Here is a 19,809-nt window from a genome sequence, read left to right on the forward strand (position 1 = left end):
CAGTGAGCTCATAATAGGGCAACTCTATCAATATCAAAATGCCACTTAAATAGTTGAGCTAGTTTCAAACTAGATTTTGATTTTCTTTCTCTCTTCCTTACTCCCATTCTTTTTCTTTCTCTTTTCCTTCCTCTCTTTTTTCTATCTGTTTCTCTCTCTTCCTCTCTCTCTCTCCTTCCCTCTCACTCTTTCCCTCTCGGCTTCTGGGCAGGTTTGGAAAACTCTTAGTTGATGATGATTTTTAAGTGAGCGATTGCTCACTGCTCAGCTTAGAGGGAACTATGATTCTAACCAAAGCATCATCACGGCTCTTAAAGTATAAACACCACCGATCAAATGTATATTACAATAGCAAATGGAAAACCAAATTATCATTTGTAAAAGAAATCTGAGGCTATCTCTAACCTTACATTTAAAGGCAGCTTCAGAGATTCAGAGAAGGCAGAAGAACCACAGAACAGTGATGTTGAACCACCTGGTGGATAAATATATGACAAAACTAAAGTCTACCCAATATGCTGCATTTATTGACTGAGTAAAGCTTAGAGATACATCAGTTGACCTACTATTGCTAACCTTTGTCTATAAAGCATGAAAATATCAAACTGAAGGTAAGATGCAGTGTAACAGGGCAAACCTTCTGAGCTTTAACCTGTCAAAGTGGGGATCAAACAAAGCAGCAGTTTTGTTCTTGTATCATTCAATTCTTATATAAATCCATCAGCTATTAGCTTACAGAAGCATTAACACCACCTGTCAAGCATTGTAGGCAGGCAGAGAGAGATCCTAATCTATGCAGATGAAGCAGTGATTTTATTCAGAGGGCCTTTTGTTCTGTTTGGGTCACTACTTAAAACTACACTGTAAAATTATGGTGCCCTGAGAAAGATCCATGGCCAGTCAAATTGACAGGAATTTGATCAAATGGTTTGTTTTAACCCCCTTGGGATGATTTTTCAATCCACTGCGAATCAGAAAGGTTACTTCTAACTCATCTCCCAAAGATATATTTGTACAAGAGGAACAGAATATATCTCAGCTCCCATTAATCTCTTTTTGTGGTTAAACCTAGAACCCAATCCTTTATAGAGTGGGACTGCACTTAAAAAGCCAGACATTTTTGATCCTATCTAAGCTTTTAAGAAAAATCCAGCAATGACATGGTATGATTCTAATGCAGCGGTAGGTCTCCTGAAGATGGCAGTATGGCTTGGAGGAAGATATAGAACAGTGATGGTGAACCTTTTTTCTCTCTGGTGCTGAAAGAGCTTGCGTGAGTGCTCACACCCATAATTCAATGCCTGGGGAGTAGGGATGGGTGAACCCAACGGTGTTCGGGTTCAGCAAGTTCGGACGAACTTTATGCAAAAGTCAGCCAAACCCGAACCGAACCCGAACCGAATCTGAACCCGAATGGGGAATTCCACCAAGAGATTCTGGGGGCGGAGCTTTGATGCCATGTATACTGGCAGGTTGCTAAGGACGTCAAGGTGATCACTTCCTGGATTCCATGGAACGTCAAAGCTCCGAACGCCAAACGCGACCCCGAACTTTGCCCGAAGTTTCAAAATATTTCGGGGTCGTGTTTGGCATGCCCTCCAGGAGCCTCTGTGCAAGCCAAAAATCAGCTGGCCGGCACACACATATATGTTGGAGCTGAGACAGGGCAATGGCTCGCATACCAGCAGATATGGCTCCATGTGTCACCTGTGGCACTCGTGCCATAGGTTCACCATCACTGATATAGAATGTCTGACTACATTTGAATCTTGATTCCATCATTTTGTCCCAATAGTAGATATAAAGAAAAGTCTCTGCCCATGCAGAGATGTGCCATAAGACATTTTTATATACATTTTTTTAATATACATTTATATAAGCAGTACACAGATACCCACCAAACTTTGCAAAAAACAACAACAAAAAACAACAACAAATGCTCCAGTTGGTGTCTAAGCAAATGTCTAGTTGAAGTTAAGGATTCAAAAAACTCTCATCAAGTACCAACACTGTCTAACAGCATGTTGAATATGGGATTCCTTAAAGAGCATTAAAAATCGATGGGTTTATTTGGATTTCTATTATATGACACTATGAACTCATGGAAGTCAAATCATCAGCACTGATTTGTAGTCTTAATAAATATTTCAATAAATTGCCTAATCAATCAACAGCTTTAACCTTTTCTATTTTTGGACTTCAAATTTTAGAAATGTACAGTGTTCCCTCGATTTTCGCGGATTTGAACTTCGCGAAAAGTCTATACCACGGTTTTTCAAAAATATTAATTAAAAAATACTTTGCGGGTTTTCCCCCTATACCACGGTTTTTCCTGCCTGATGACGTCATATATCATCACCAAACTTTCGTCCACCTTTAATAAATATTTTTTTTAATAAACTTTAATAAAGAAACATGGTGAGTAATAATCTAAAAGGTTGCTAAGGGAATGGGAAATTGCAATTTAGGGGTTTAAAGTGTTATGGGATGGCTTGTGATACTGTTCATAGCCAAAAATAGTGTATTTACTTCCGCATCTCTACTTCGCGGAAATTCAACTTTCGCGGGCGGTCTCGGAACGCATCCCCTGCGAAAATCAAGGGAACACTGTACTTCCGAAATAGAAGTTTAATGCTTATGTATTGTGGCATTTTGTAGGTGTCGTACCTTATCAGATTAGGTGATTACATTCTGAGGTTTTAACACCACAAAGGAATTTTACCTTCTGTTTTTCTTTACAGCACACTGTTTTCCCCCATTAGTCTAATAGCATATAGTCTTATTTTTGCTCATTTTATAAAATCAACAATTCCCCAAGTTAATAATATATAATTATATAGGGCCACTACTGAGATACAGTCTCAAATCAAATCTGAATGGCATAAATCTTGCCTAAGATTTTAAATTTAGAAAAGAAGTAAATATTTTATAGTATACCCGATCATATGAGTTAGCCTTTTATTTCACAACCCTGGTGCAACACACCACGTGCAGTTGTTCATTAATTCATATTAAGAAAGTAAAGTATAGCACTTTGGGGCAACTCTGCTTAGCAGATACTAGGCAATGTGTTCATAGGAATGCAATGAAGGACAAAAAGCTCGCTTGTTCCCTCCATCTATCTTTACTGTTGCAGAGGAAAAGTTAGTTTCCTGCCTTTCACATGGTATAAGCTTCTCATAGAGTTGTGTTTGGAAAAGAGGAAGCGAGAAATATCTGTTCCACCATTAATGCTTCTGAAGAGTTTGGGATAGAGGGAGGAAAAGCTTTTTGCATTGTGGATAATGCAAATATCACAGAAACTCATCCCAAGCCGAGATAAATCTTTCCCAGGAAAGTTTTAATAAGGCTTCAGAGCCTGATTAAATAAACATTATTTTTATTTTTTATGTATGTATGTATGTATGTATGTATGTATGTATGTATGTACGTACGTACGTATGTATGTCTTCCTTCCTTCCTTCCTTCCTTCCTTCCTTCCTTCCTTCCTTCCTTCAATTTTTATGCCGCACTTCTCCTTAGACTTAGGGCGACTTACAACATGTTAGCAATAGCACTTTTTAACAGAGCCAGCATATTGCCCCCACAATCCGGGTCCTCATTTTACCCACCTTGGAAGGATGGAAGGCTGAGTCAGCCTTGAGCCGATGATGAGATCTGAACCGCTGACCTTCAGATATACAGTCAGCTTCAGTGGCCTGCAGTACAGCACTCAACCTGCTGCGCTACCCCGGCTCTTATGAGCCAAGGTGGCGCAGTGGATAGAGTACAGTACTGCAGGCCACTAAAGCTGACTCCTAGATCTGCAGGTCAGCAGTTCAAATCTCATCACCGGCTCATGGTTGACTCAGCCTTCCATCCTTTGTGGGGGCAAAATGTTGGCTCAGTTTTTTTTTAAAAATGCTACTGCTAACATGTAAGCCACCCTGAGTCTAAGGAGAAGGGCGGTATTAAAAAAAATCTAATGAATGAATGAATGAATAAATAAATAAATAATAACTTAATTGAAGGATTGTTGGTATACTTGATGATTTCTTTTCTCATTGGCCTGTCTCTAATAGTTCATTTTCTCTGTTGGTTTATTGTTCCTTACTATGTTTAGCTTAAATTAAGTCTTCTTTCTTTAGTTGGGGTTTCTTATACCCTAAGAAGGGTATGATAGACAGCAGAAGGGTATGATAGACAGCAGGATAAGAGCGACAGCAGAAGATAAGATTATAAAATAAGATAAGCACGGCCCTTGATTTACCAGTGGGTAGGTTAGGATTAGAGAGCCTGTTAGGTAGCCAACTCTTAAAAAGCTATCCTGAAATCCTTGGAGAAAGAGGGGGGACATATATAAATAATTCATGGGATAAAAGTCACTTTGCAGCATTGCCATCACAACATGAAATGTACTTATGTTCATGAGTGCAACATGAACTTGAGAAGAAAAATTACCTTGCAAGCTTAAAATGGCAGGCATTTATGTTTGAACTTTGCTCTGCATGAAAAATTGATGAGAAACATGTACTGGATTCTTGTGTTTTTGCAAACTAGGCATCGAAGTCAGTATGTTGTTGGGCTTTTCTGTGTTGTTCCCTTTTCTTTTCATTGCTGCTTGATAAGTTATGCCATATGGAAAAAAAAAACAACTTCCTGACATCTATTTTATTTAGTTATATTCTTTGGGAAACAACCTACTTGAAATAAAATATACAATTCAGAGAAAGCAGAACGAATACTGAACACTACTATCACTATTAATTTCAATAACCGGAATTTGGCCTTTTAACTTGTAGCCCAGCTTCAAAACCCACAAATTAAAGTATGAAACTATGGGTTAGTGAGCTAACGAACACATCAGAGATTGGAGTACGGTCACTCACAATCATGAACTGCAAGATTTGCTTCCATGTGGCTTTTGTCTGAGATGAGAGCGCCCAAAGAGTTTTGTCCTTGTCATCTCCAATACAAATTGACCTGATCTGTGCTTCTTAAATTGATGTACTAATTGGAATTCAATCAACTACAATCTTAAGAGCCTTGCTAAATGTTTTGATTTGGTTCTTGACTCAAAAAACACTTCGAATTGTATTCAAGATAAAATATGTTAATGGTTAGGGGGGTTTTCAGGAGATTTTGTTTAAAAACTGCATAATTTAGTATGGTTTTAAATGCAGTACTTCATGCGGCTCTTAAAAAAAAAAACCCCAGCAAAATAGAATTGATTTGCTACTGACACGAACTTTTTGCACAATACAGTGTTCCCTTGATTTTTGCGGGTTTGAACTTCGCGAATACCTATACCACGGTTTTTCAAAAAATATTACTTAAAAAATACTTCGCGGTTTTTCCCCTATATCACGGTTTTTCCCACCCAATGACATCATATGTCATCGCCAAACTAATAATTTTTGCAAGTAAATAACAAAAAAATAATTATTGTTAATAAATAATTATGTTTCTAAATATCAGGATCACTGTGTCTTATTCAATGGTGAGTACCAGTAATAATGGTGAGTAAATGGTTGTTAAGGGAATGGGAAATGGTATTTTAGGGGTTTAAAGTGTTAAGGGAGGGCTTGTGATACTGTCCATAGCCAAAAATGGTGTATTTACTTGCGCATCTCTACTTCGCGGAAATTTGACTTTCGCGGATGGTCTAGGAACGCATCCCCCGTGAAAATCGAGGGAACACTGTATTTTAATTTTTGAGTTTCACATGTATGTATGTATGTATGTATGTATGTATGTATGTATGTATGTAAACGGGCAGGGGAGGGAGAGAGAGAGAGAGATGGAGGGAAGGAGGGAGAGACGGAGTGAGATCTATTTGATGGAAAGATGTAACATTTTGCTATAGAATTCCCCAAATCTAAAAGCAAAGTGATCTGGGGGGGAACAGAGAGTGGGAGGGAGTAAGAGCCGAAGAGCTCTTCTTCAATAAAAAATAATCTGATATGGTTACAGATTTTTCTTACTGTGACTGACAATAGAACATGGCAAATGTGACAGTTTAAATCATCTTGGGAGAACCATCCAGGGAGAAAAATGCAAGGCATCTTTCAGGGCTTACAATTCTCCCAGTGTAAATGGTTTTATTATTATTATTTTCTTTGAGACTACATCTGTATTTTATCTCTCTGCTTACTTTCTTAAGACATCAGATATTTGTACATGGGAGACCCAAGCTGCAAACCTCTACAATGCCACTACAAATAAATCCCTCTGAATGCAATGCCTCCTTAATCCCCACCTTTCTTTCTTTTTTCTTTTTGGAACTTCTAGGCATCTTGGAAGGAGGATGAACACGTCTCTTAGTTGCACTAAAAAAGCAAGTGTTGATTTTCAAACTCCATGCAATAAGGCGGAAGAGCCAAACCTTTGGACTGAAATCCAAAGGCAATTATGATAGATTTTTTTTTAAAAAAGTATGATCATTACAAAATCAGATTGCATGCAAATTCAGTGGAGGAATTAAAATTTATTTAAAATGCTGTTCATATAAACTGCAGGATATAGAATGGACCTGCTTTTCAGATGCTAGGATTGCACCTCTCAAACAAGTAGTGGTTGAAATCAGAATCAGATACGGAAACTTATCAAAGTGTCAAGATTTTCTTACAGGAGCTTTAGACCAATGACTTTACCAATGCCATTACTGAATTGTTGTTGCTGTGGGGAAAATGAGAGAGGGGCTATGTATTAGCTCCAAAATAAAAGGCAAGGTACATATCTTGTTAACCTGATCCTACGTAGCTTCTGCTTCGGCAATCTCACACTACTCACAAGAGCCAGACTTTTGCCAGACCCATCCTTGAATACAGCTCATCTGTCTGGAACCCATACCACATCTCGGACATCAACACCCATGAAAACGTCCAAAGATATTTCACCAGAAGAGCCCTTCACTCCTCCACTCGAAACAGAATACCCTACGAAAATAGACTAACAATCCTGGGTCTAGAAAGCTTAGAACTACGGCGCCTAAAACACGATTTAAGTGTTGCCCACAAGATCATATGCTGCAACGTCCTACTGGTCAATGACTACTTCAGCTTCAACCGCAACAACACAAGAGCACGCAACAGATTCAAACTTAATATTAACAGCTCCAAACTTGACTGTAAAAAATATGACTTTAACAATCGAGTCGTCGAAGCGTGGAACTCATTACTGGACTCAATAGTGTCAACCCCTAACCCCCAACATTTCTCCCTTAGACTATCCACGATTGACCTCTCCAGGTTCCTAAGAGGCCAGTAAGGGGCGTACATAAGTGCACTAGTGTGCCTTTCGTCCCCTGTCCAATTGTCTTTCCTTTATCTCTGTTCTGTCTGGGTCACTCCAGAAGCCAATACCAACCCAAAAAGAGAAGCCAGACACACTGGTAAAAGGCAAAGGCAGTTTTGTAAAATTCAAGAAAAACACAGGTAACAGAAAACGTCCTTACAAACAGGAAAATGCTGTATCTTCAGATATATTCACAAAGGCCAAAAGTCCATGCAGCAATACAGAATTCTTGCTGCCAAGCCAAGGCTGTAGATAGCAGACCTACACCTCCCATGGATCTTCCAAAGCTGCTGGGCCACAAGCCAGGAACAGAGACGGCGAGCAACAAGACAGGATAACGCCACACCAAGCTGATAACACTCCACATGGCTTCAAGGGCTTGCCTGCCTTTTAAACCCTGTTGATGAGGACCACAACCAAACCCAGCTGTTTCTAATTCAATGGTGATAATATCTTTTTAACTGCTCCTTTCGTTGCTCCGAACGTTGTTGTCTCATGTCAATGACAGCTTGTGCGTCATCACCTAATGACTCCAAGCTACTGGCTGGGGAGAGCCCCCCCCCCCGGGGCTCTCATGCTGTTCTCCTTCCTCCCATTCCTGATTTTCCTCTCCCCCGTCCGACTGTTCAGCCCCCTCCTCTGCGCTGTCATCCTCCTCCGGGCATGGAGCCAGCAGAGACACAGATGGTCCCTGAGCAGCCTCAGGCTGAATCACAACAATCTCATATATCATATATATTTTCTTCCTTTCATATATCTTCTCTATTTTTACATATTATCTTTATATATATTACTTCATGTCTATTCTCTTCCATATGTATTGTGTATTGGACAAATGAATAAATAAAATAAAATAAAATAAATAAAATCTAACAAAGAAGTAAACAAGATGAAGCTGAGAAACCTCTTGCCAGCAGCAGTATGAACTCTGCATTTTCTGTAGATATAAAATATAGAAGGTGGTGTGTGTGTGTGTGTTGCATAATCTTGTAAGACTGCATGGTACTATTTGTTTTCTCAGTGATCAATCTCTGCCAATAATTAAATGAAAGCTATCTACCAAAATTCAGGATGGTTACCACCTGTTAGGCCTTGGCACATTCAATGCAGCAGAAGAAAATAAAAGTCTTGCTTGAAATGAGTGGGCGAAGAAAGATTACCACCTTTCCATAAGCACAATTAATACACCTCCCCTAGTGCCTAGTTTCCAACACGAACTTCAGAAGCAAATTCCAACCAATTATTCATAGCTCAAATAGTGCTGCACAGTCTTCATTTGAGTTCATTTGGTGCTGTAACGAGGAAACCGCATAGAAACTTGACATTTTTTTTCTGACAGAAATAGACTACCTACAGTTTTGAGGGGTTTTTTTTCACAAAGTTGCCAGTAATGTCGGAAAGTACAATCAAACAGAATTTAATTCCTTAAATAACCGGACAATACTGCTACAATGGCCATCTTTACCCTAGTATAAAGTGACCAGATTTTAAGATTGAGAAAGAGGGACACCATAGGGGGGGTGGGGTGTAAAAAAAGTTTAGCCAAAAAACACAACAAAAAAACATCTCTCTTGCTTTCTCTCTCTCTCTCTTGCTCTCCCTTTCTCTCTCTCTCTGTCTTTCTCTCTCTTTCCCTCTCTCTCTCTCACTCTTTCTCTTTCTCTCTGTCTTTCTCTCTCTCTCTTGCTCTCTCTTTCTCACTCTTTCTCTTTCTTTCTGTCTTTCTCTCTCTCTCTTGCTCTCTCTTTCTCACTCTTTTTCTTTCTCTCTGTCTTTCTCTCTCTCTTGCTCTCTCTTTCTCACTCTTTCTCTTTCTCTCTGTCTTTCTCTCTCTCTCTTGCTCTCTCTTTCTCACTCTTTTTCTTTCTCTTTGTCTTTCTCTCTCTTTCTCACTCTTTCTTTCTCTCTCTTGCTCTCTATGTCCCTTGCTCTCTCTTGCTCCCCATCAATGATAGAGTGCGCTCAGTATCTCCACTTGTGGTGCCGGGGTGAAGGCAAGGAAAAACGCCGGGCCAAGACGGACACACCTTTATTTGCTGGGCGAGCTAGTGAGCAGATGGCTTTTCCCGCCTGGCGCAAACTCTGCTCCGTCCCTCCTCCTGCCCCCAAGCATAGCGGACGAGCAGAGGGGCGAACGCCTCAGTCATGCTTCCCTTTCCTTCCCCTGCCTTTGCCGTCGTGGCCAATGAGCCCTCCTGATTGGGTGGCTCAGCCCCACGGCGGTGGCCACAGGAAGGTGTCAAGCCAGGAATGAGGAGCGAGCAACAATGGAAGAGGAAGGGGGGAAGTGAGCAAATAAAAAGAAAGAAAGAAAGAAAAATAAAGGGGGAGTAGAGAAAAAAATGGGGACTTTTAAAAAATGCCCTGGGATGTGGGACAAATTGCTAAAAAGCGTGACTGTCCCGCTGAATGCGGGACGTCTGGTCACCTTAACATAGTGGCATGCAAAGTCTCCTTTGAATTAACCACAACTTCTGATGATTATTTGGTCATGTGGATGTTTCTTTGGAACTACAGTAGTACCTCTACTTACAAACTTAATTTGTTCCATGACCAGGTTCTTAAGCAGAAATGTTTGTAAGAAGAAGCAATTTTCCCCATAGGAATCAATGTAAAAGGAAATAATGCATGTCATTGGGGAAACCACAGGGAGGGCGAAGACCCTGTTTCCTCCCAGGAGATTCCTAGGGAGGCCACACGGAGGTTTCTCCCCACCTTTTCCAGCCCTGTTTCCTCCCAGGAGATTCCTAGAGAGGCCCCACGGAGGCTTCTCCCTGCCTTTTCCAGTTACAGTTTCGGAGGCTCGGGTTTGTAAGTGGAAAATGGTTCTTGAGAAGAGGCAAAAAAATCTTGAACACCGGTTCTTATCTAGAAAATTTGTAAGTAGAGGCATTTGTTGGTAGAGGTACCACTGTATAGGAAATTAATTTGCAGAACAACATATTTGTAGCTCAGTGTTTTCCAAATACAACCCTGATGCAGCCCTCAATGAAATTAAGTTTGATACCCCTGCTGTACCTGGTTGGGTAATGAAAACTCTGCAATAAAACAACCAAAATCAGAGCACATCAAGGACCCCACAAATTAGTTTGCTGTTATCTTTTTCTATCCTGATATTCCTGGTTATCTAACCATTAACAGATCTAACCCTACTTAGCCCTTTCAACCTTATAACCAAGTTTGATTTGGATAATTTTATATCTTTATATCTTTAAGATTTATTGACCTGTATTGACAATATTTTCATGCAGTCTGCCATCACATGATTCTGGAAAGATACATAAAAGGCAAAAATCCTAATGAATTAGAAAATAAAATAGTGCAGTATCATCAGTCATAGCGATAAATGGCAGAATGTTCATAAGATAGCCCACAACAACGGATAGCAACAGTAATTTGGAGCCTAATTGCTGTTGTAACTCAAGTAATACCTGCATAGATCCTAGTTTAACTATAATAATTGGGATTGGAAGTGGGAACAAACTGCTCTGCAAATTCTTGATTTACTGAAAGTTCAAAAATGGTTCACCCGAGAATAACTGAGAATGTAAAGAAGTTGTGTACATTGCTGACAAGAGTTCAGTGATAGGTGGATAATTGAGAACTGTAGAGAAAATACGGTGTGACTTACTTGTATATACATGGAAATATGACATCAACACAATTCATCCTAAAAGGGTTATAAAGGTTCAATGTATTTTCTTTCTTTTTTTCCTTTGTGGGTTTTAAGGGGTTTTGTTTTGTTTTGTTTAAAGTTTGTATTTTAACACCTTAAATGTTCTTTTAATGTTTATATTTAATAATTTTTTTTTTAAGAGTTCAGTGATAGGTGGCCTAAAATCAAATAATCATACACTTAGAAAAAAACCACATATCATTGTAAATATTGTCTTAAGTATTCCTTGTGTTTTCTTATTCTTCTTCCTCATTTTTGTGTTTCTTCATTATTATCAAGGTTTCTCTTACTTCCTTTTTGAGCCCTCAATAATCCCTAAATATTTAAGGTCATATTCTGGGGGTGTGGGAATACGGTTCCAGACTAAACAATTTCTCCTGTGCTGAATATTTTAGTGTGTGTGTGTGTGTGTGTGTTATGTATTTCCTTCACCTGCCTTGACAATTATTGTATATTTATTTCATTCTAAGGTACCAGAAAAAAAGAGGGGGGGGGAGGATTAGATAGACTGCAAGAGAATTAATGTTTATTTATGTCCCTGAAATGGAGTCGAAACTAATCAAAACTGCTCAGCCATTTGAGATTTCTTTAGAATGGAAAGCTCTGTTTCACAAGCAGTTGTGTTTTTTAAAAAAATATGTGTCAGGAATAGAGATGTATGTAGTCAAGTGAAGGGTACATCCATAGCATCCTTTTTCTTCCTCTTTAATCTTTTGTCATATTGTGATTATATTCTGTGCAGCCATTTCCATTCCATGGTCTTTGGGTCACTGGTAAATTTTATATCTTTTGGGGATGCTCTTCCAAATTGTTCTGTGAATTACAGCAGATCACGTAACTCTCTGAAATGGAAGCGAGGCCCACATTCTTTTCCTTAGCCAGAAAGAATCATTCTGGAATATTTTAAAATTTGCCTTATCAGACTTTTTGGTGGTTTTTTTTTTACCTATCACAATAATGGCTTTCGTCCAACTTACAATCACGCTGGATTTAGGCAAAGAAGGAAAGACTGTGCAGTCTTTATTCTTGCCTCTGGCAGACAAACATGAAAATTTAATGTGAAATGCACAGAATTTAGTCTTTGTCGCTCTCTTCCTCCCCTACCGCCACTGTGTCCCTCTGCCTCCTACAGAATCAGAAATGCAGCCTTCATCTTTCCGCAGGCTTCACACCAACCGGGTGGAATTTTGCTTACGGACTTCAACATCCCACAAAGAGAGATTTCATGAAAATAGCTCCCAGGTGGAGCCGTACAGAAACTGTGATCAAAGCGTGCGAATGACAACTGAATGAAGCCATTCTGTCAACACGTCCTATTTTCCACTCGGCAAATGCTGTTTGAGCTCGTCAGAAAGTTTGACAGATTACTTTGCTCACCTCCCCGCGTTCGCCCTGCCCTTACCTACGAAGAGATTCCATTCGGTATCCAGATCTGCTTGGTTTGCAAGGCAGCCCTTCATGACGTTGAGGCAGTAGTTATTGCAAGGTTTCACAGTGGGCAGTCCTCGGCAATAAGGGCAGTACAGCATCTTCATTAATGCCCGGATGCATCCTGGGGTGGGACTCACCTGCAGAGTTGAAAGGGGGAAAAAAGGTGAAAGGTAAAACAAACAGCCTCCATTTCCTATTTGTACCCTGGGTCTTGGCATCGGACCAGAATACCTACAGGACTGCCTGCTGCTGCACGAATCCCAGCAGCCAATTAGGTCCCACAGAGTCGGTCTTCTCCGGGTCCCGTCAACTAAACAATGTTCCCCTAGGCGGGACCTAGGGGAAGAGCCTTCTCTGTGGCAGCCCCAGACCTCTGGAATCAACTCCCCCCTGAGATTTGAATTGCGCCCACCCTCCTTGCTTTCCGTAAGATGTTGAAGACCCACCTACACCGCCAAGCATGGGGGGATTAATTTCTCCCCTACCTTTCCTGACTCAACATATGAGATTGGTGTGTTTTAGAATTGCTAGTTTTTAATAATAATGGGGTTTTTTTAAATATAGTTTACATTGGATTTGTATTCTATTGTATTTATTGTTGTTGTGAGCCGCTCCAAGTCCTCGGACAGGGGCGGTATACAAATCTAATAAATTATTATTAATTATTATTTTTACTTGTTCTTATTCAGTTTTAGCAAGTAATCATAAGCCGCTTACTTGCAAGTAAAAAAAAAACCCTTTTCAAACAGGGTAGGATATGGGTGTGAAAATCAAGGGCCGTAGGCCGGATACGGTTAGGGGTAGGCTACTGCCCAGATGGGGGGAACGCAGTGGGGTAGTGAAAATGTAGCTCCACCCCAGAGCACCCAATTTGAACTGAAAGATGTTGAAAGAAAATGTAAAGCGTCCTGCATAAGTGTGGTAGTAAAATTTTTTGTAGCCCTTCACTGGATACGACACACGGGGTCCTTAGATCTGGCCCATGGGGCCACCCTGGAAACAGCAGAGGACCAGACCATTGTGCATCTGTCAGCAAAAACAGATTTCTATTTTCAGCTACAATGGCCTTCTACAAAGGTGACAGCCGGGCGGCGGGGCTTCTCGGCGGCCTCCCAAACACCGAACCCGGAAGTTCGGGTTTGGTGTTCGGGTTCAGGAGGCTGCTGGGAAGCCCCCCGAGTGTTTTAGAAGGTGACAGCCGGGCGGGGGTTCCCAGCGGCCTCCCGAACCTGAACTTTTGCCGAACTTCTGGGTTCGGCATTCGGCAGGCTGCTGGGAAGCCCCGCCGCCCGGCGGTCACCTTTTAAAACAGCCGGGGGGCTTCTTGGCGGCCTCCCAAACACCGAACCCGGAAGTTCGGGTTTGGTGTTCGGGTTCAGGAGGCTGCTGGGAAGCCCCCCGAGTGTTTTAGAAGGTGACAGCCGGGCGGCGGGGGTTCCCAGCGGCCTCCCGAACCCGAACTTTTGCCGAACCTCCGGGTTTGGCGTTCGGCAAGCCGCTGGGAAGCCCCTCCGCCCGGCGGTCACCTTTTAAAACAGCCGGGGGGCTTCTTGGCGGCCTCCCTAACGCCGAACCTGGAAGTTCGGGTTTGGCATTCGGGTTCAGGAGGCTGCTGGGAAGCCCGCCGGCTGTTTAAAAAAGCGACAGCCGGGGGGCGGGGCTTCTCGGCAGCGGCGGGTTCATAAGAAGAAAAAAGTTTGTAAGAAGAGGCAAAAATTTTCTAAACCCCGGGTTCGTTTTTCGTAAGACAAGGGGTTCGTATCATGAGGTACCACTGTATAGCTTTGAAAAGGAAAAAGTACAAATATATCATAGTTGAGTTAAATACTGTATCTACATTTATGGTCTGAAGTTCCATAAAGGAAATCTGCCAGGATCCCTCTTCTGTTAATATCAACTTATTTTGGTTTGTGTTCACTGGTCTACACAATCATCCATTCAGCTCCATATGGCCTGTATGTTTTTTGACAAATTATCTTAGCAGAACCTGCCGACTGTTTTGCAAATGCTAGAAAAAACACATGTCATTTGGCAAATAATGATCTTTGAGAGAAAAAAGAAAGAAAATGTTGCTATTTCCTCCTTCTGTTTAAATTACATTTGCTCACTGCTTGTCAAAATGTTAATTTTTCCTTCTGACAATTGCTTATCTCAGTTTGTTACTTATAGTTTTGTTTTTGAATTTGCACAGCAACCGATTGCCTTTGGTTTTTCTTTCTTCCCTGGAAAATAGCGAGGAAATTGCCTAGACAGACATTCTGTTATTTAAACTTCAAACTTCACATAAATGTATATTTCAGTTCCGAATTTCTTGAGAAAGCTTTGGCCTTCATAATTTTCACCTGTTTTCACTTACTGCCTCAGTTTAGTGGAGGATACATTTCCTGCATTTTGTTCCACCAAATGATTCTTCAAGATAAGACTAGTGATGGGCAAAACCAATGGTGTTCGGGTTCGGCAAGTTTGGATGAACCTTACGCAAAATTCAGCCGAACCTGAACCGAACCCGAACCCGAATGGGGAATCCCACCAAGAGATTCTGGGGGCGGAGCTTTGACATCACGTATACGGGCAGGTTGCTAAGGACGCCAAGGTGATCATTTCCTGGATTCCATGGAATCCAGGAAGTGATCACCTTGGCGTCCTTAGCAACCTGCCGGTGATGTCAAAGCTCCGCCCCCGGAATCTCTTCGTTGGAGGGATTCCCCAGCTCCTTCAAAGGGAGGTCTTCACGTAAAAATAAACATTGTTATTTTTACAAAAAAGGATGCCGCAGCAGCACTGCAAGCAAAGGGCGGTCCTTTCATGTAAAAATAAACATGTTTATTTTTACATGAAAGGACTGCCCTTTGCTTGCAGCGCCGCTGCGGCGTCTTTTTTCGTAAAAATAACAATGTTTATTTTTACATGAAGACCTCCCTTTGAAGGAGCTAAGGAATCCCTCCCACGAAGAGATTCCGGGGGCAGAGCCTTAACGTCACTGGCAGGTTGCTAAGGGTGCCAAGGTGATCACTTCCTGGAGTCCATGGAATCCAGGAAGTGATCACCTTGGCGTCCTTAGCAACCTGCCGGTGATGTCAAAGCTCCGAACGCCGAATGTGACCCTGAACTTTGCCCGAAGTTTCAAAAAATTTCGGGTTCGTGTTTGCCATACCTAACACCGCAAATTTCAGTACGGACCCGAATTGTGCGGGTTCAGTTCGCCCATCACTAGATAAGACTAATATGGGGGGTCCAAACCCAAATTACTTCATCTATTCCCTTTAAAAAAACATTTTAAAAAAATATAAATCAATATCAATACATGAACAGTGGGGCATCTGGGTATCATTCATTTGAATACAAGTAGTAATGATAGTATTAATATTATTTGTTATTTAAATCATACTTACATAATTATAATAATAGTCTTATACATGTTTCTATTAAAATATGAGCCTTCATTATTTTAATTATTTGAGATTTTAGTCCCCCATTTTAATAACAATAACAGTATCATTGGAACATACATAGTATCAACCTCTAACCTTTATATTCTATGTAGCTACTACGTTTAATATATTATATGAAAATATGCCTAATAATATTCCCCCTATTTCTTGTATCTGCCTCTATTCTAGCTCTGAGTAAAGCCAATCTTGTGTTATCTGTCATCTCTTGTCCATTTTTCACATCTTATTCATTTTTTTGACTTGCCTCCCCAATTCCTCCCTTGGATCTTCTTCTCTATCTACATTTTTCCTGTTTAATTTAAATATTCCTTCCACCTCTACTATCTTTTATTGCCAAACCCCGAGAGGATCTGCCCAAGTCTCCATTTTCTTTTCAAAGATACCTTTCTGTTTATATCATTTTTTGTTTTTTTAGCATCTATTTTCCTTGAATTGCTGCATAGGATTTTATTACCATCTCCCTCTTATCTTCTTGTTTTATTTGTTTATTTGTCCCCTGGTTTCTCCATTGTCTCTTCTATTTCATGAATAGAAGAGACAATTTGATCATTATTCAACTCTCAATCCTTATAGAACACTTTCTAACTTCCCATTTATGTCATTCATTAAGTCCATTATCTCCCTGTGGTTCCTTGTCATAGTATCTTGAATGCTTTGAAACATTGCCACCAATTCTGTGTGCAACTCACTTATTTCCCCCTGCTGAAACATCTTGCTTTCTTTTTTGATAAGTCCAAATATTGCTCAGTAAACTGTCAATGTTCTATCACTACCTCAGTTTTCTCAATTATTTTTGCTCTCAGAAAGTCAACCTGGAAACCATTCACCCAGTCATGGTTGCTTCTCCAGAAATATAGTAATATGGTTCTTTATGTCCCACAGTTAGTCAATTTAGCGCTTTTCAGGTAATCCAGGAAAACTTTAGGATACTGTAAGATCAATATGGGGGTTCCAAACTTCATCTATTCCTTGATTGTTACAACCAATTGATCGTTACAACAATCTATAACTGTCTGGTTTGGTGCTGCAACCCAACAGGACCGACACAGACTTCAGAGGACAATCAGAACTGCAGAAAAAACAATTGCTGCCAACCTGCCTTCCATTGAGGACCTCTATACTGCACGAGTCAAAAAGAGGGCGGGGAAAATATTTACTGACCCCTCGTATCCTGGACACAAATTGTTTCAACTCCTACCCTCAAAACGTCACTACAGAGCACTGCACACCAAGACAACTAGACACAAGAACAGTTTTTTTCCGAATGCCATCACTCTACTAAACAAATAATTCCCTCAACACTGTCAGACTTTCTACTAAATCTGCACTTCTATTCTACTAGTTTTTCTCATTATTCCTTTCACCCATTTCCTCCCATGTTGACTGTATGACTGTAACTTGTTGCTTATATCCTAAGATTTTTATTAATATTGCTTCTTCATTGCTTATTTGACCCCTATGACAATCATTAAGTGTTGTACCACATGATTCTTGACAAATGTATATTTTCTTTTATGTACGCTGAGAGCATATGCACCAAGACAAATTCCTTGTGTGTCCAATCACACTTGGCCAATAAAATTCTATTCTATTCTACCAGAGTTACAGCACAATCAAAGAGATGGTGCCCTGATATAATTCTCTAACCAACATCATGATGTGATATCCATGTTTCCAAACCCTTATTAGTTGCACTTATGTTTTTATTTATAAACCCTTGGGGAAACAAATTTAAAACGCCACACGTGAAGCAACAAAATTTTGATTAAGTCTTATGTACTGGTTACCTATACATTTTCCTCTCTTGCATGACAATGAAACAAATAAACCAATATTTTTTTTCTGGGTATTTTTCTCTCTCTCAACATACATTCAAACAATACAGTATAGCATCTATTTTCCATAAATAAATGCAATATTCTGTTAGTAACTCATATCAATCAACAAAAAATTTGCAAAAGTTTTTTTTCTAATTTTGTCATCCAGTTACATACATTATCTTTTAATTAAATTCCCTCCTTAATGTGCCTTCAAAAGTATAACAGCAACGATATTTCTGACTAATTAAACATTATGCCGTAGTGCCTCCTCCCTCTCTTTACTCATTTTTCTGCAAGCTAAGAAACCCCTTATATAGCCAAATATTAACAATAGACAAAACAAATTTCAGACTTTTTCCTTCTCCCTCTAAATAGTACATTTTTACTAATCCCAAATTTTAAAGTTTGTTTCAGCTCATATAATCTTTAACCAATATATCGAGAACATACTTGTTTAACTGTTCAGCTAATATTGTAGCAAACATTTTATAATGAACAATAATAAGGAGATTGGTCTACATGTGATTTGGTCCTCCTATTTTCCCCACAACAATAACCAGGGGTGGGCTACTGCCCGGAGAGGGGGGGACTCAGTGACATAGTAAAAATGGAACTCCACCCCAGAGCACCCAATTTGCGCTGAAAGATGTTGCAAAGAAAATGCAAGGCATCCTGCATAAGCCACGCTTACAGTAGGGTAGTAAAAATTTTGGTAGCCCTTCACTGACAACAACCCTATGGAGGTTGGGCTGAATGATATTTTTGCTTCTGCACATGCAAAATCTCGCTCTCGTGCATGTTCTCACACAGGATTTCGCTTGCTGCACATCCGCAGAAGCTGAATCTTGCCCCGATGGTTGCGCCTGCACCCGCTGGGTGCACGCTCACCTGCAACAGCCCAAGAGGGTGCACCGGTAGCGCCGAAGATGACCAGCCCTTCGCTGGTCACATCCAGATACTGACACTCTGCGCATGCGCAGAAGCCGTTGCACATGCACAGAGGATTATTTGCCTGCCGCTTTCAAGCAGCAGGGACCGTGGAACCTTTTTAGGGGCATGGCAAGCTGGCTTTCACTACCAGTTCGGCGACCATGGCCAAATTTCTGCCACCAGTTTGTGCGAACTGATCTGAATCGGTAGCAATTGGTCTGAATTGATAGCAACCCAACACTGGCTGGTGCCTTAATCACTAGACCAAAATTGTACTCAGTGCTGCACAGATACTTTAAATCAGTGATCCCCAACCCTTCTGGCTTTGCAGACTGGTGGGGGAGAAGGAGGGAGAGGGAATGGTTATGTGTGAGTGGTAAGGCGAGCTATGTGTGCACTCACCTAACACTTCCATGCTTTGGTTTTTTTCTGTCGGGCTCTCTGATAGACTCCTCCCAAAAATTCACAGGTACAAATTTGAGACACACACACGTTTGAAAATTCAAAACAACGTTCTTTATAATGAAAATTCACTTAAACCAAGCCCTCTTTTGGTATAGCAAAGAGCACTTGTCTCCAAAGAAACTGGTAATTTGTACAAGTCCCTTATCAGTTCTGAGATACTTAGCTTGCAGCTGTGAGGCAATTCACAGTCCTTCTTCTTTCACAAAGTGAAACACACTTTGCTCTGTTTAGTTTCAAAGCGGGGAAAAATCAGCACACAAAAGGTCAAAGTCAGTAAAGCAGTCACGAAACACAACGATCAGATAAACCTCCACAATGGCCAAACCCACGCATAAATAGCAGCCTCACTAATTACCACAGCCACACCCAACCACAGGTGGCCTCCTTTTCTGTGATAATAATCTCTCAGTTGTTGTTGCCTATGCATCGCTCTCCGCATGCGTGGCTGTATCATTAACTCTTGTTCTGAATCCAAGGAGGAGAGAGATAATTGATCTCCTTCTGAGCTGTCTGCCACACTCTCCTCCTCCCTGTCACTCATGTCTTCTTGGTCAGAGGAACCTTCATCAGCAGATTCCACCGGGGCCAAAACAGGCCTGCGGCATGTGGATGTCTCCCCCACATCCACAGTCCTTGGGGCAGGAGCTGGGCCAGAGCTAACCACAACAGGTTTCCAATGGGGTGCAGCCAGGGGTGGGCTACTGCCCAGATGAGGGGGGGATGCAGTGGGGTAGCGAAAATGGAGCTCCATCCCAGGGTA

At 40.9% G+C, this 19,809-nt stretch overlaps 1 protein-coding gene across 1 annotated transcript in view; it reads right to left on the reverse strand.

Annotated features, from left to right (window-relative positions):
• Positions 1–19,809, reverse strand: part of GPC6 (glypican 6) — a 992,840-nt gene that overhangs the window by 256,915 nt on the left and 716,116 nt on the right. Inside the window, exon 4 of the mRNA XM_070751300.1 lies at positions 12,354–12,519. Within this exon, the coding sequence (XP_070607401.1) occupies positions 12,354–12,519 (166 nt within the window). The remainder of the gene's footprint in view (positions 1–12,353; positions 12,520–19,809) is intronic.

Source organism: Erythrolamprus reginae, chromosome 4 (genome assembly GCF_031021105.1).
Source record: "Erythrolamprus reginae isolate rEryReg1 chromosome 4, rEryReg1.hap1, whole genome shotgun sequence".
In the NCBI taxonomy this organism is placed as follows: Eukaryota; Metazoa; Chordata; class Lepidosauria; order Squamata; family Dipsadidae; genus Erythrolamprus; species Erythrolamprus reginae.